We start from the raw sequence: 16,284 nt of genomic DNA, 5'->3' as shown, positions 1-16,284 counted from the left end.
AAGAAGATGAAGTAGGCAGCCGGAATAAAGCAGCAGAAGAAGAAGAAGCAGGAAAAGCGGAAGTGATCGTTTCACAGCCGGAAGTGGCTCTCGGTGTTATTGTGACTGAAAGGCGCCTGATTAAGCTCCGTGTCCGCTAAAACTCACACCGTTCACTTTCATTGAGAGCTGCAGGAACTTACCGGGAGTCTGAGTGTGTCCTCCGGTCCCCGGTGTCTCCGGTAGCCGGTAACCGGTTTTCTGCCCGTCATGGCGGCTGGAAGCGGCGCGGCTCCTCCGCATGTCGGTGATGTTGAAGAAGACGCTTCTCAGCTGCTGTTCCCTAAAGGTCCGTTCATCGCCGATTTATTTAAATTCACTGACACAAACCGACAGTTCAGGGAAAAGTTAACGGAAACTCAGACTCTCCGTTTTCCCGTTTTAATGACGTAAAACTGCGTTGAATTTCCCTCGGGATTCATAAAGTATGTCTGTCTGTCTATCTGGGTAAACCTTTAACGTGTCTTAAGCTTACTCTGACATTAGTAAAACCTTTATTCTACTTCTGAAAATACAAAAAAAAAAAAAAAAAAAAGGAAATTGAGTCGTTTCTGCGTAGCCCGCATCAGACCAGGTCCAGATCTAGAACCTCATCAGATTAAAGCTGAAATCTGGCTGTTGGAACCTTTAATCTGGTGTTCTTTTGTTTCCGTCCGTGTTTTTTGTGTCTTTATGTGATCCTTTGTGGTTGTGTAGTTACTTTGTGTTTCATTTGTGTCACTTTGTTTTGTTCCGTCTGTTTTTCATGGTCACCTTGTGCGTTTTTGTGCCTTAGGTGTCTTTTGTGGGGATTTTTTTGTGTTATTCTGCAGTGAAATTCTCCCTTTTTTTGTGTTTCCTAATCACATTTCTACTGATTCCACCTATTCTACTTGTACTATATCTATACTTAAGCCTGAACTTTTAGTCTAACTGCACAAGTTCTGGACCAGGACCTTCTCTGAGGTGTTTTTCACTATTTGAATAATCTCTCACAAATCTAAAAGTCTGTTTTGAACCTCCCTGTTCCTGTTGTTCAGGTCTGTGGAGGCCCAGTATGGTGGTCTGGGACCTGGATCTGGACTTGTGTTGTCTAAACTGAGAAATAACTCGACTAATTAACTAATGAAATCAGTTAATAACGGTGTGTTAGTGCAGCAGAAAGAAAAGTTAGCAGGTTCAACTCACTGTGAAAGAACAGTCACTGCATCCTTCACTTGGTGTGTCTTTACTCCACCAAGGAACACGGTGGAGTTATGTGACGATCTGCGTACGTTTGTCTGTCTGTCCGTCTGTCTGCCTGCCTGCCTGCCTGTCTGTTAGCAACATTACTCAAAAACAGACTAACGGATTTGGATGAAATTTTCAGGGACGGTCAGAAATGACACAAGGACCAAGTGATTAGATTTTAGCAGTGATGAGGCTTATAATCTGGATCCACGGATTTGTTAAAGATTTCTGTATCATTGAAAGATAGCGGCATGGTGTCACCGTAACTATGACAACAAGCGAACACTACTTCAGCTGCCTGCTGACGATCACATAATTGTTGCGAATATATCAGGACTTATCCATCTGAAATGATTCAAGGAACAATTGATTAAATTGTGGGGGTGTTTCTGAGTCCCATCAATTCCCACCCCCCGCTACATATTTAGGTCACGTGATTCAGCATCTGTACATAACATACACATGCATAACACACGCCTGTGCTCAGCGCAATGTCATTTTTTGTTAACGATTTTAGCAGTTGGAAATGATACAACTGAACATCCTTGGCGGAGTACTGAGCTCTCTGAGTGCTTTTCTTGTGTTTTATGTGATGGTTTGTGCCATTTCTAATTTAGCACTTTATTCCTGTTTACTGTGTTTTTCTGGCAGGTTTTATATGATGTTTACTGTGTCAAGCACTTTGTACTTTGGGTTGATAACTTCTATAACAATACAGACGTTAATATTATTACTAGTATTACTATATAAAGTAAACAATCTCTACGTAGCTGTAGCAGAGTGTAATAAATCAGTGGGATGCCTCCTGCTACCTCCACAGAGTTCGAGAACGCCGAGACGCTACTGAACTCAGAGGTCCACATGTTGCTTGAACACAGGAAGCAGCAGAACGAGAGCGCTGAGGACGAGCAGGAACTGTCCGAGGTCTTCATGAAGACGCTCAACTACACGGCTCGGTTCAGCCGCTTCAAGAACCGCGAGACCATCACGGCCGTGCGAAGGTACGTTCACGTCCAACCACCGCCGAGGTAGAGCAGGTCAGACAGGAAGGAGGGTTCAGAGCTCCTTCAGCTGTCTGTTGGCTGTAGGATGCTAACAGGGTGAGCGATGTCAAAACAACCACAAACTACGACAAGAGGACCACAAGTGGACTGAAAGTGAACACAAAATGACCAGAAATCACCACAAAGAGACTGAAAATGAAAACAAAACAGCCAGAAATTACCACGAAGATAAGCAAACCAACCACTACTTACTATAAATGACCACAATTAATCACAAAGAGAAGCAAACCAACCACTAATTACTGTAAATGACCAAAGAGAGACACAAAATGACCACATATAAACACAAAATGACCACAGTTAATCACAAATAGACTCAAAATGACTACAAATGACCACAAAGAGCAGCAAACGACCACAATTGACCACAAAGATACACAACACAACCACAAATAAACACAGAATGACCAAAAATAGACTCAAAATGACCAGAAACTACAACAAAGAGAAGCAAAGCAGCCACTAATTACAGTAAATGACCACAAAGAGACACAAAATGACCAAAAATAGACTCAAAATGACCACAAAGAAAGACAAACCAACCAATTATGGTAAACGATCAGAAAGAGACACAATGACCACAAAGATACACAAAATTCCCACAATTAATCACAAATGGACTCAAAATGATTATAAATGGCCACAAAGATACACAAAATAACCACAAAATGACCAAAAATAGGCTCAAAATTACTAGAAATTAACACAAATAGACTCAGAATGACCAGAAATGACCACAAAGAGAAGCAAACCAGCCATTAATTACAGTAAATGACCGCAGAGATACACAAAATTATCTCCAAGAGGCAATAAACAACCAGAAACAGATTTAAAACAACCATAAATGACCACAAATAGACACAAAGAGAGACAAAATGACCACCAAGACACACAAACGTAGCACTGATGAGGGTTTAGACTGTATCCTTGCTATTTCAGAGTCTCGGTTATTCTGTCCTCTGATTTATTTTTTCTCTGACCTCCATCGTTCTGTCCTCAGTCTCCTCCTGCAGAAGAAGCTCCATAAGTTCGAGTTGGCCAGTTTGGCCAATCTTTGTCCTGAAGCTGCTGAAGAGGCCAAAGCTCTGATCCCCAGGTCAGTCTGAAGCTCACAAATCAAACAAAGCACTGATTTTGTTGAACACTTCACAGCTTTTTGTTTCTGTTGGACGTTTTGTGAGTAAAGTTACAGTTTGAATCGTCTTTCTTCTTTTGGTCTTTCAGTCTGGAGGGTCGGTTTGAGGACGAGGAGCTGCAGCAGATTCTGGACGACATCCAGACCAAGAGAAGTTTCCAGTACTGAGACCAGCTTTTTATTCCTTTTACTGTCACAATAAAATCTCATTTGTCTTTTTTTTTTTACTCCATGTTTCTCCTTTCTTTGCCGCTTTTCCTTTAAAATCTTGTATGTTAATTGTATGTTATTTAAAGGGTCGTTCTGCTCCGTATAAAGAGCTGTTTAACAGTTTAAAAACCTTTAATAGTTTCGATATTTGATCCATTTTAAGCTCCAGGTGTTTGTTCCTGAATAAATAAATATTTTATTTACTATAAATTAACCTTCAGTCTGACATCACTGGAGTCAAACTGAGTAAAACCACGAACACTTGGCTGTTCATTGATTGTACTCCAGACAAACCATCATGTCGTCCATCTTTACATCTGGTCCAACATGGATACAGATGTTTAAAACGTACAGATGTGTCAGATGTTGACGCAGTACGCAGCAGTGTCGGAGTCCGATTCATGCAGAGCTTCAGGTAAAACTCCTCCAGACGTCCTGGACATCCTCACCGAGCTGCAGCCGAACAAACTCCTCTCGTACTCCATCAGCTGCCTCCAGAACCCGGCGTTGGGTCGGATGAACGGTCGCTGCTCCAGGACCAGCTCGTGAGCCTGACGCAGGTTTAGACCCTCAAACCTGCAGACACGCAAACCGGAACCACGTCAGAGGCCACAAAGAGACTCAAAACAACTAGAAATGACCAAAAAAGACTCAAAACAGCTAGAAATTACTTGAAAAAGATACAAAACAACTAGAAATGACCAGGAAAATACAAGACAACTAGAAGTGACCAGAAAAAGACTCAAAACAAATAGAAATTACCTGAAAAAGACTCAAAACAACTAGAAATTACCTGAAAAGACTCAAAACAAATAGAAATTACCAGAAAGAGACTCAAAACAACTAGAAATTACCAGAAAAAGACACAAAAGTACCACAAATGAATACAGTGAGACCAAAATGGACGCAAAACAATGAACAACAGACTCAAAATGGCAGCAAAGACCCAAAAAACAACCACAGACACTGAAAATAACCAAAAATTACTGCCAAGAGCCACAAAACAACCACAAATGCCCTCAAAAGGACAAAAAAATGACCACAAAGTGAGAAAAAATTACCATACTACAGCTCAAAGTGACCACAAAGAGACACAAAATGACCAAAAAAGACACAAAACATCTGCATAGACTCAAAATTACCACAGAGACACTGAGAACAACCACAAATGACCAACGAGAGTCAAAAAATAACCACAGACAACAACAAAGGAACACACAGAAATGACAACAAGACTCAAAATGGCCACTCGGAGAAAAGCCGTGTGTCCACTAGATGCGATTTTCCCGCACGACAACGTACCGCATCTGAAAATCACACGGCCGGCGGGCATCACTAGCGGACCACGCTGGAGTCCAGTCTACTTTATGCAAATGGGATGAGGCGTGCGGAGATTCCACGCATCGTGAAACTGTCCTCAAACTTCTAAACTAGGCGTCGGTGACATAAAACGAGGACAGATTCAACTGCTGCAGATTATTTCTCGCCTCAAATGCTTTCAGAAATACTTTTCACTGAAGTGTTTTTGAAATAAAAGGGAAAGTTTGCGGCCGAGCCGCTGTGTTTATCCGACTTGTCTACTGGATGGTCCAGCTGAAGGCTCGGTGACGTCACCACGTAGCGTCCTGCTGTTGGTCAGCGCTGTCATGTGACCATGTTGTGGTTCGCTAGTGACCGCCCACCGGCCGTGCGATTTTCAGATGCGGTGTGTTGCTGTGCGGGAAAATCGCATCTAGTGGACACGGCTACACAGAACAACCACAAACGACAACAAAGATGCACAAAACAACCTCAAATGAATGTAAAGAGAAATTCAATTAACACAAATAGCCACAAAACAACCAGAAATGCCCTCAAAAAGACACAAAATGACCACAAAGTGACAAAAAATGACCATCACAATGCTCAAAATGACAACAGACACAAAACAACTACAGAGACTCAAAATGGCCACAAAGAGACACAAAGCAATCTCAATGAATGTAAAGAAAAATTAAATTACAACAAAGAGACAAAAAACAACCACAAATGACAACAGATACAGAAAACAACCATAAATGCTCCAAAAGAGACAAAAAATTACCATAACAATGTTCAACATGACCACAAAGACACGCAAAACAATCATAAATGCCCTAAAACAGACACAAAGCAACCACAGAGACACTGAGAACAACCACAAAATGACCACAATCAAAAAAGAACCACAAAATGATGACCAACAATCAAAAAACAACTACAGACGACAACAAACACAAATAAGTCAGACACAAAATGACAATAAGACTCAAAATGGCCACAAGGAGACACAAAAGAACCACAAATGCTCTCAAAGAGACACTAAAAAGACCACAAACAGTTACAAGGCAATAAAAAGGAGACTCAGAATGAACAATAAGCAACTGAAGAAGACCACAAACAACAACAGACACAACAAAGACCACAAACAACAACAAAGAGACGCAATAAAGACCACAAACGGACATAAAACCCCTAGAGCCTCATAGAGACTAGTCCCTGGTCTCGGAGACCAGAGTCCCTGGTCTTGTTCTACCAGCTGGTCCAGGTGAGTTCACCTCATCAGGTAGGCCAGGATCAGAGCTGGAGACCGACTCCTGCCGGCGGTGCAGTGGACTAGAGTCGAACCGCTTCGGTTCTGGTGGATCCGTTCGGCCACCAGATCGAAGTACCGGCTGAGGGGGGCATGAGGCTGATCCTGGACCGGAACTTGAAGGACCTGAAGACCCTCTAGGTCCGGATACGAGGCCTCCTCCAGACCGCTGGCGTTAACAACCAGAGACACATTCCTGCTGGTCAACACGCAAAGACTCACAGCTGAGTCCAGGTCAGACAGGAAGAGACCTGGAGAGACCTGGGAGACCCTCATCACCTGGAGGGACCAAAGAGACCAGAGACACCTGAGAGACCTGTAGAGACCTGTAGAGACCTGTAGAAACCAGAGAGATCAGAGACACCTGAGAGACCTGTAGAGACCTGTAGAAACCAGAAAGACCAGAGGCACCTGAGAGACCTGAGAGACTTGGGAGACCCGCATCACCTGGAGGGACCAGAAAGATCTGTAGAGACCAGAGAGACTTGAAAAATCTGCATCCCCTGGAGGGACCAGAGAGACCTGGAGGGACAAGAGAGACCGGAGAGACCGGTAGAGACCTGAGAGACTTGGAGACACCTGAGAGACCCCGACACCTGGAGAGAACAGAAAGACCTGATAGTCGAGAAAGATCTGCATCACCTGGAGAGACCAGAAGACCTGTAGAGACCTGATAGACCAGGGTGACCTTAAAGACCAGAAATGCCTGCATCACCTGTAGAGACTCAGAAACACCTGAGAGACCAGAAAGAGACCCCTGTGAAACCCAATTCACCTGGAGAGACCTGAAAGACCTGGGGAGACTAGAGAGACCAGATAGACCAGAGACACCTGAAAGACCTGTAGAAGACCAGAGAGACCTGAGAGATCTGGAGACACCTGAGAGACCTACATCACCTGGAGAGACCTGTAGAGACCAGAAACACCTGAGAGACCCGCATCACCTGGAAAGACTAGAAAGACCTGCAGAGACCAGAAACATCTGGAGAGACACGAGAGACCAGAAAAACCACAAACACCTGAGAGACCAGATAGACGAGCTGTATTTTGAACACTAGTCCAGATAATATAATCTACTATCTCGAGTCGTTTTTGGCCTGATGTGGTCGACATCCTGAAAAAAGTAGTGAAATCTACATTTTTTGTATTTTTTCCACTGTGGAAAAACGCTGCAGCAGCCTGCTGGTGAAATAACAATGTACAGATGCAACTTTAATATGGCAGAGGTAAGAAACATTTAAATCACTGAAAACAAACAGAGATTAAAGGAAAAAAAAAACTAATGTCAGAAGTGGGATTCGAACCCACGCCTCCAGGGGAGACTGCGACCTGAACGCAGCGCCTTAGACCGCTCGGCCATCCTGACACTGAAAACCTTCCCTGACAGCTATACTTATATATTTGGTTAAAACACACTTACTATCTGGATTATTTATGTTTTCTGGACTCTGATCGATCAATCCACTAATCACGATGGTATTGATACAGTATTATTGACAGGGGATCAGTAAATCGGGGGATTATCGGCAGCCCGCTGAGCTCAGACATGTTCGGGACACGTCCGGTAGACGGTCACGGGTTTATGAGTCAGCGGAGCTTTGAATAGGAGCAGTTTCACTTCTGCTGTCAGACCGACGGAGTCCACGGACAGGCAAGATCCGCTCTGACGCTGCTCCCACTCACCTGGCAGGTAAACCCAGAGCCTCTCAGCACCTCCACACCTCACTAGACTCACTAGATTTACTAAAACACGAGCTTAACTTGCGGTTTATTCTCGGACAAGCGGCGCAGAAGCGCCCCAGCTGATCCACGCCTAACTCCATTCAAAATTCATACATTTTAGCGTTTTCTTGACTTCCTCTGGTTTTTCTGCTGTTGTCAAATCATGTAAAAGTTATTTTCTGTATGAAGCGAATATTGTGAAGATTTCGGCTTCTGTTTCATTCATGTAAAATCTCCGGTTAGTCTGATTTGACTCGTTAAAGCTCTATTTTCAGCTGTAAAAACTGGAAACACGCCAAAACTAAAATCACTAAACCCTGTTAAAATCACGCAGCTGTCTTCATTAGATCGAAGCCGAACAGCAGATCGGGTCCTGAACACAAAATCTATTAAATGTTTAATACCCGATTTTGCTTCTAACAGTCTGTTAAACTTAACCAATTTCTACTTTACCCCCTGGTGTTATCGAGATAGACGAAAAATGTCAGATTTTACAGAAGTCTGAATGGAGTCTGGTGGCAGGATTCTGTCTGTTCAGTTTGTGGTTTTCTCACCTGTTTGATCTGAAATCAGCAACGATTCGGACCGAAGCTTATGAAACACCAAAACATCCGGCCGGACACTGCAAAATAAAAGCCTTACACGGTGCTTCACAGTAAAAGTCAAAACATAAACGGAAGTGTGAAATAATAAACTTTTAAATCAACAGATAAATCCTGAGAATAAACGCATGATTACGCATTATTTACTGCCATATTATTTATTAGAATAATTTATATAATTTTTAAGATGTATTTTATTATTATTATTATTATTATTAGTAGTAGTAGTAGTAGTAGTGTTAGTATTATTAGTATTATTTTACATTGTTTGGGAGCGATTATTAAACAATATTTATTCTGTTTTGTACAGTTTATGAATTACTATTAATATTTGTTTATATTTATATGATAATTTTAGATAATTTTATTGTTTGTAATAATAATTACATCTTAGTTAATATGGTTTCTTATTTATTATTTTATTTTATTATTCATGGATTGTTTTAAATAGTTGATTATTATTGATTTAATATCGATTATTAATAAATTCAGCCTCCTGTTTTATTGTTTTCTTTTACAGTTTGATCCAGATGCAGAATCAGAAAACCGGTCAGAAGTCAACCGGGTCCAGTTCAGCCCAGAAACTGGTTCTCCCACAGGTCCGGTACCATCCGTCCATCCAGATGGCATCAGGAGGAGCTCGAGCCAAAACCACCAACAGCACCAGAACCAGTCAGACCCAGAGGACCAGGTCTGGAGCTGCAGGTCCTCTTCAGACCAGAACCAACGCTCAGGTGGTCCAGAAGAACCAAGATGCTGTGAAACCACGTCCAAGTGGAAGACGGAAACAGAAACCAGCTGCAGATCCAGAACCTCCTCAGAAATCAGCTGTAGATCCAGAACCTCCTCAGAAATCAGCTGTAGATCCAGAACCTCCTCAGAGACTAGCTGCAGATCCAGAACCTCCTCAGAAATCAGCTGTAGATCCAGAACCTCCTCAGAAATCAGCTGTAGATCCAGAACCTCCTCAGAAATCAGCTGTAGATCCAGAACCTCCTCAGAGACTAGCTGCAGATCCAGAACCTCCTCAGAAATCAGCTGTAGATCCAGAACCTCCTCAGAAATCAGCTGTAGATCCAGAACCTCCTCAGAGACTAGCTGCAGATCCAGAACCTCCTCAGAAATCAGCTGTAGATCCAGAACCTCCTCAGAAATCAGCTGTAGATCCAGAACCTCCTCAGAAATCAGCTGCAGATCCAGAACCTCAGGCCTCGGACAGAACCGCCCCCAGCCCGGAGCAGTTTCCTGTGGGGGTGGGAGAACACCTGGACAGGCGTGTGGTGGAGCAGGTGGAGGTTCTGACCCGTGGACAGAGAACCAACCCAGACTGGTTCTCCTGGAGGAAGAACCGCATCACGGCGTCCGTGGCTCATCGGATCGCTAACTGCCGATTCGTTAACGGGAAGAGTAAAACCCCGCCCGCTTCTTACCTGGCCGCCATCACAGGTAGGCCACGCCCCCTCAACCCTGGACCTGCTGGTTCTGGTCCTCAGGATTCACATCACTGATCAAACACCTTTAGACTCTGATCAGTGAGGCTGAACCGATCGATCACCAGAAAACTAACGATCCACGTTATTGATTGATGTTTGCTTTTTGTTATTTGTTTGGTTTTCTTTGGGTTTTTGTGGTTTAGATGTTTTATCCCTACATATATAGGATGAAACCACACAGATCAATGGAGCGATTGATTAATAGACAATGATGAACTGATGAAATATCCAGGTTATTTTAAAGTAAAAATGCTCTAAATATTGATATTAATAAATGATTATGCATAAACCAGGCGAGGGGCCGAGAGTCCAGACCAGAGCTATGAGCTGGGGGATCGACATGGAGGCCGAAGTCATCCGTAGGTACCAGGTGAGTGTCATCACCTGACAGGAAGCACATCATTTCTGTTTCTCTCCTCAACACTAAAACTAACTATCTGAAAGCCTTTTACAACCTCAGAGCTTCTTCAGTCAAAACTACCTAAAAAAAACCTAAAAATAATCCGATAACGAGAAAAGTCTCCTCTGTTGGGGAAGTTCAGCGACGTCGATAGAGGATGAAAAGGCGGAAACAAGAGACACACTGGAGACTCTGACGACTTAGGTTGAGAGAAAGGTTTACTGATACACCAGGTCCTCGGTTTACGACGTCCTCGACCTACGGCGTTTCGTGATTCCGTCGCCATCTCCCATAAATTTATTAAGAAAGTCTTGTTCTATCATTCCGACATACGCCGTTTGCAATGTTAAAACAAATTTTGCGCGAAAGCTAGTTGGCGAGTGAAATGGACGAATACGTTGTCACTTGACGCTATACGAGGAAGACGGCTTTTTTTAGAAAAAAAATTCAAATAGTCTCAAAAAAGCTACCCTTTGCTTTGCAAAGTTTACACGTATGAAAAAAAGTCAAAAATTATAAAGAAAAACCCAAATATTATGAGAAAAAATCTAAAGAGATAAAAAGTCAAAACTTTGAATGAGAAAGTTATTTATTTATTACTAGATATGAGTAAAAACTATCAGTTCTAGTTATTATTATTAGTCAGTGGTTTGGAGATAAAGAAGTCAGACTGCAGCAGAACATAAAGGTCATTTAAAGTGGAAACTAGTTTCACTTTTCTGTAGTTTTATGAACAAAGATTTTTTCTGAAGTTGATGATGTAACTGATGACGTCATGGTGATGTCGTCCTGTAGGAGCTGAAGAGTCGTGCGTTGGGTCGTCCCGTCTCCGTCCAGGACTGCGGTCTCTTCATCGACGCCCAGAGGCCCTGGTTGGCCGCCAGCCCTGACGGCATCGTGATTGACAGCTGGACCGGCCAACGGCTGCTCTGCCTGGAGGTGAAGTGTCCCTACAAGCACCGGGACAGACGAGTGGAGGACGCCTGCAGGGACGACCCGGCCTTCTGTCTGGAGGTCCTGGACGAGGACGGACAGAGGCCTGGAGGGGTAAAAAAACTGAAAAACCGGAACCATCATAGTCCACAGATGGGCTGTTAATTTAGGGCCAATACCGATTATTAGTGCTAATGACCGACCAATAAAAGTTTAAAGGAAAAACAAAAGAAATTTTAAAAATCAGTTTAAAATATGGCATGAAACGACAAAAAATTAAGAAACAAGTAAAATTTTCCAGATAACATTAAAAAATTGTGAGAAAACATCAAATTTAAAAGAACAAATATCAGAATTTTTTAAAGAAGGATGTAAGTGTATATTGTGACTTTAAAAAAAGAAAAACTTCATAATATTCTGCTTTTTTCCTCAAAAATTTGAGGATGAAACCAAAAACTCTAGGCCTAAAGTTTGAGAACAAACCCCAAAGATGCAATAAAAAAAAGACTGTTTCAGGTTAATCTGCCTCCTAACTTAGCCGCTAGCTGTTAGCATAGCATTAGCCACTATGAGAGAAGCTAACTTCCTGGTTTGTGTTTGTGGTTCAGAGCTGATCAGACCTGGAATATTTAATCATCAATAATCTGTCAATAAAAACACAGAAAACTAGAAATATCTAACGTCTCCTTGTCCTCCAGCCTCCACGCTACCGTCTCAAGTCCACCCACAGCTACTTCACCCAGATCCAGGTCCAGCTGTGGGTGTCGGGGCTGCAGGAGGCCGACCTGGTGGTCTTCACCCTGAAGGAGACCGCCGTGGTCCCGGTCCACTTTGACGAGGGGATCTGGGACCAGACGCTGTCCAGGCTGGCGATGTTTTACCGGGACGCCGTCCAGCCGCACCTGGAGGCAGCAGCAGCCCAGAGACCGGAGCTGTAGAACCACGGTCCCACCGCAGGAAGCTTCCCCCCGGAACACACAGCTGCTGCACTCAGTTCCCACCTGTGGAGACTCAGGAGAATTTATCACTGATGGTGAAGGTCGTCTACACTACCGTTCAAAAGTTTGGGGTCACTCAGATAATTCCATGTTTTCCATGAAAACTCACACTTTTATTCATGCGCTAACATTCACTGCACAAGGGTTTTCTTATCGTCAGTTAGCCACCATTAGCGGGTGAGTTCCGACTTACTGCGAAAATCACGTTATGTCGCGCCGTAGGAACAGAATTCCGATGAAAGTCGAGACCCCCAAGTATCTGTAGAAATGACACAGACAGAGCAGCAGTTCATGCTAGCAATGCCAGCATCAGTTCTGAGGATCCCCTTCGACCGTCGGGTATACAGCAGTTCCTCGGTTTACGACGTCCTTGAGCTACGGTGTTTCGTGGTTATGTCACCATCTCCCATAAATTTATTAAGAAAGTCTTACTTACAGCATTTGTGACGTTAAAACTAATTTCACATAGGAACTAGTAGGCAAGCGGAGCGCATGAATATGTCGTCACACGGCGCTATACGAGGAAGACAGCTTTGTTTACATTCACCGGTTGTATGCCACATACATCACAGTATGTGAGTTCCGACTTACAGCAAAAACACAATGTAGCATTAGAACACAGGAGTGATGGTTGCTGGAAATGTTCCTCTGTACCCCTATGGAGATATTCCATTAAAAATCAGCTGTTTCCAGCTAGAATAGTCATTTACCACATTAACAATGTCTAGACTGGATTTATCATTCATTTAATGTTATCTTCATTGAAAAAAAACTGCTTTTCTTTCAAAAATAAGGACATTTCTAAGTGACCCTAAACTTTTGAATGGTGGTGTAAATATCCACAGACTGACGCAGCGAAAGTTCTGGACTTTAGTTTGGAGAAATCAGATGTTTTGTTTTTCTGCTTGTTTTTCATAAGATGCCAGCTCAGGTTTCATTATTATCGCTTTGCAGCTCATTCTGTAACGGAACTCACTATTATTCTGTTATAAGAGAAGAAAACTGGAGATGATGCATGTATTTAAAATGCAAAATCACGTAACTGCACTAAATCCTCTGCAAAAAACTTGAATTTATTGCTGTGGCAGGTTTCAGACTTCCAATATTTAAACTAACATAATACATATCTCACCAGTAATAGATGTAATATGCTCCAATATATCGTACTTCACACACAGCGTGCCAAAAATACCAGCACACCTGGTTAGAACGCATGAGTCAGCAGGTTTATCTGACCCACAATCCTTTGCACTGTTACATCACAGCGTCTAAACGAGCTCAAACCACTAAAATGCACAAACAGAGACAGATTTCATACATCAGACTGAGAAAGATAAAGTTTAAGGTTCTTTATTTAGACTAATTAGACTCCAGATGTTCTCAGATAGCTGATCTGTGGAGGCAGCTGGAGTTTAAAGCAGAAATAAAAAGCCAAGGACAATCTAAGCCAGGAGGATGGAAATCAGGATGTTTATATGCACAAAAAAATAAAAAACTCTTCAAAGTTTAACATTTTTCAGGAAGAAAGTTAAAGAGTAAGAATAAAAACTAAAAAAAAAACAAATCAAGAATTTAAAAACTGATCTAAAATGTGAGATGAAAAGTTTAAAAACTAAGATGTAAGTACAATTTTTGAGCTAAAAAAATTGTCAAAATTGTGAGAAAACATCCGATAAAAAAGACTTTTTTAAAAAGGATGTAAGTTTATATATTCATATAAACTAATCTAAAAACTGAGATGAAAAGTTAAAAAATATAAGAACTAAGTTACATTCTTGAGCTAAAAAAATAGAAAAATATGTCAAAATTGTATGAAAATATCAAAGTAGAAAAAACATTATAAAATATATTTTAATGACAAAACAAACATTTAAAAAAAACACTTTTTTATAAAATTGTTTTCATATTTAGTATTTTTCCTCAAAAATGAGTGGATGAAACCAAATGACAGAAAATTGTGAAAAGAAAATAAAAAGAAAAAAGATTTAGTTTATTCCAATACAGTATTAAACAATAATAAACACAATTCTGCAAAAACTTGTTAAAAACAACAAGACTCGACACAGACTGTCTCAACACGATGTTACTTTTGATTTTTATATTTATTTTTGGTATTTTTTATTTATTATTCAACCTTTTTTTTAGGTCAATAAACATGAAATCATTCATCAGTAATGAGAATAATCTTGTTTTATGATCATTAAATAATTTTTTCTGCTACAGAAACAAACAAAAACCTTCAGAATTGTGATTGTTTTGATAAAGAAGCTGCAATTTCATAATCAAGAAAAGTGTTTTCTATTTTTATTACAGCATCGCGTGTATTTCAAATATTAACCAGAAAATGTTACTTTTCAAGAGTTTACAGTTCATATTGTTGTAGTTTGACACGAAAAAAATAAAGGATTTATTTTAGAAAAAGGAAAGAGAAGAAGCTGTTTTGAATATTTTGTACAAATGAATAAATTTCTCTAATTTGTTTCTATGTTTGGACATCTGAGTGTTTTATTTTTTGTCAGTTAAGACCATGAACTGAAATTGTGACATTTACAGAAATTATTCAGCTTTAAACAGAAGAAAGTTCCAGAGGAAATTAAGTTTCACCACACATTCATTTCCTATGTTAAATGTTGTTGTCATTTCTGATTCCTCACCTGCCTGGTTCTGAAACTCGACTTTACAGATGTTCCCTGAACCCATCTGGTCGACCAAACACCAAGAAGCTTCTAGTCTCCATCAGTTACTGCAGTTCAAACTGCTGTGAGACTAAAATTTGGTTTAAAAAGAGTGAAATAAGGTGTTTTAATGTCAGACTAACCTGAAACCAGATAACTTTCTCTACCGGGACTTAAACAAACTACTAATAAACTCAACCCCAATATTATCACCTGTTAGGTTCAACCATATTCTTTATTTACTAGAAAGCACTTCAGCCACCATGAAGACGGAGCTGGTTTTGGTCGCTTGTATCTCAGTTTTACAGTCAGTACCAAGAGTTCTTGACCAAAGAAGAGGGTTGGAACGTAAATCACCAACGGTTCAGTGAAACAATAAAGCCGACACTGCAACACTTAGTCTTTCTATCTCACGCTTCATTTTCCCCCTGAGAAACATCCTCAGATACTTTAACTTCTTCCCTTGAGGCAACAACTCATCTCCAACCCAGAGGAAGAAATCCAAGTGTTGTCCAAGTTCCAAGACCAACACGACAAAGAAGAAACTAACAGAAACATGTCATCTGCAAAAAAACAAACATGCAACTCTGAGGTTCCCAAACCAGAAACCTGCACCTTGAAATCCCGTCAATTAAAACCACAAACAAGATCGGAGACAAGAGGCGTCCCTGGAGATAGAGCTGATCTAACCGACTCCTCTAGGTTCATTTAAGTAACTAGAAGATCCTCCATGATAGTGGAGCAGAAGTTATCATGAAAACCACCCGGTCCTCCTGAACACATCCACACTGGCTCCTCCCTCCTGATGACATCACAAAGGCTGGTGAAGATTGGTCAACCCCAATATTATAACTTGTTAGGGTCAATCATATTCTTTATTTTACTAGAAAGCACTTCAGCCACCATGAAGACGGAGCTGGTTTTCGTCGCTTGTATCTCAGTTTTACAGTCAGTAAGAGTTCTTGACCAAAGAAAAGGGTTGGAACGTAAATCACCAATGGTTCATAAAAAAATAAAGCCGACACTGCAACACTTAGTCTTTCTATCTCACGCTTCATTGTCCCAACACTTCTGAGAAACATCCTCAGAAATTTTAACTCCTTCTCTTGAGGCAACAACTCATATTCAACTCAGAAGAAGAAATTTAACACTTGTTCAAGTTCCAAGACCAACATGACAAAGAAGAAACTAAC

The 16,284-nt window shown here is 41.3% G+C and overlaps 3 protein-coding genes, 1 long non-coding RNA gene and 1 other non-coding gene across 6 annotated transcripts; 2 read left to right on the top strand and 3 right to left on the bottom strand.

Annotated features, from left to right (window-relative positions):
* Positions 1 to 64: 64 nt before the first annotated feature.
* polr2d (RNA polymerase II subunit D) lies at positions 65 to 3,674 on the top strand. The gene is made up of 4 exons (XM_023277789.3): positions 65 to 328; positions 2,069 to 2,249; positions 3,313 to 3,408; positions 3,537 to 3,674. Exons 1-4 carry the CDS (start codon positions 250 to 252, stop codon positions 3,613 to 3,615), a joined length of 435 nt encoding a protein of 144 aa, XP_023133557.1. The 5' UTR covers positions 65 to 249; the 3' UTR covers positions 3,616 to 3,674.
* On the bottom strand, positions 3,056 to 8,606 carry LOC111573561 (dual specificity protein phosphatase 14). Of its 2 annotated transcripts, none has more exons than XM_023277788.3 (3): positions 8,545 to 8,606; positions 6,234 to 6,547; positions 3,056 to 4,233 (listed from the first exon to the last, which is right to left on the bottom strand). In XM_023277788.3, the coding sequence occupies exons 2-3, from the start codon at positions 6,542 to 6,544 to the stop codon at positions 4,017 to 4,019; spliced, it is 528 nt and encodes a 175-aa protein (XP_023133556.1). In that variant the 5' UTR covers positions 6,545 to 6,547; positions 8,545 to 8,606; the 3' UTR covers positions 3,056 to 4,016. The 2 variants fall into 2 exon arrangements, with proteins under 2 accessions (XP_023133556.1, XP_035807552.1); XM_035951659.2 differs by having other exon boundaries at positions 6,234 to 6,604; positions 8,545 to 8,598.
* On the bottom strand, positions 7,552 to 7,634 carry trnal-cag (transfer RNA leucine (anticodon CAG)). Its single transcript has one exon. It is a non-coding gene; the product is annotated as a tRNA-Leu (tRNA).
* Positions 7,771 to 14,909, top strand: LOC129349296 (serine/arginine repetitive matrix protein 1-like). The gene is made up of 5 exons (XM_055012122.1): positions 7,771 to 7,958; positions 9,113 to 10,038; positions 10,379 to 10,455; positions 11,281 to 11,532; positions 12,117 to 14,909. The coding sequence occupies exons 2-5, from the start codon at positions 9,123 to 9,125 to the stop codon at positions 12,354 to 12,356; spliced, it is 1,485 nt and encodes a 494-aa protein (XP_054868097.1). The 5' UTR covers positions 7,771 to 7,958; positions 9,113 to 9,122; the 3' UTR covers positions 12,357 to 14,909.
* LOC129349297 (uncharacterized) lies at positions 11,057 to 13,644 on the bottom strand. Its single transcript, XR_008602247.1, has 2 exons — positions 12,610 to 13,644; positions 11,057 to 12,419 (listed from the first exon to the last, which is right to left on the bottom strand). It is a non-coding gene; the product is annotated as an uncharacterized LOC129349297 (long non-coding RNA).
* Positions 14,910 to 16,284: the final 1,375 nt, after the last annotated feature.

This window comes from Amphiprion ocellaris, chromosome 7 (genome assembly GCF_022539595.1).
Source record: "Amphiprion ocellaris isolate individual 3 ecotype Okinawa chromosome 7, ASM2253959v1, whole genome shotgun sequence".
Classification (NCBI taxonomy): Eukaryota; Metazoa; Chordata; class Actinopteri; family Pomacentridae; genus Amphiprion; species Amphiprion ocellaris.
This window is presented reverse-complemented; position numbering and strand designations above follow the sequence as displayed.

Bases quoted from the DNA above. Each gene is read 5' to 3' on its own strand.
- polr2d (XM_023277789.3), top strand. From the start codon at position 250: ATGGCGGCTGGAAGCGGCGCGGCTCCTCCGCATGTCGGTGATGTTGAA. The intron at 329-2,068 runs GTCCGTTCATCG...CTACCTCCACAG, and splicing joins TCAGCTGCTGTTCCCTAAAG to AGTTCGAGAACGCCGAGACG. The intron at 3,409-3,536 runs GTCAGTCTGAAG...TTGGTCTTTCAG, and splicing joins GCCAAAGCTCTGATCCCCAG to TCTGGAGGGTCGGTTTGAGG.
- LOC111573561 (XM_023277788.3), bottom strand. From the start codon at position 6,544: ATGAGGGTCTCCCAGGTCTCTCCAGGTCTCTTCCTGTCTGACCTGGAC. The intron at 4,234-6,233 runs GTGAACTCACCT...GCGTGTCTGCAG, and splicing joins ATCCTGGCCTACCTGATGAG to GTTTGAGGGTCTAAACCTGC.
- LOC129349296 (XM_055012122.1), top strand. From the start codon at position 9,123: ATGCAGAATCAGAAAACCGGTCAGAAGTCAACCGGGTCCAGTTCAGCC. The intron at 10,456-11,280 runs GTGAGTGTCATC...GTCGTCCTGTAG, and splicing joins AAGTCATCCGTAGGTACCAG to GAGCTGAAGAGTCGTGCGTT. The intron at 11,533-12,116 runs GTAAAAAAACTG...CTTGTCCTCCAG, and splicing joins ACGGACAGAGGCCTGGAGGG to CCTCCACGCTACCGTCTCAA.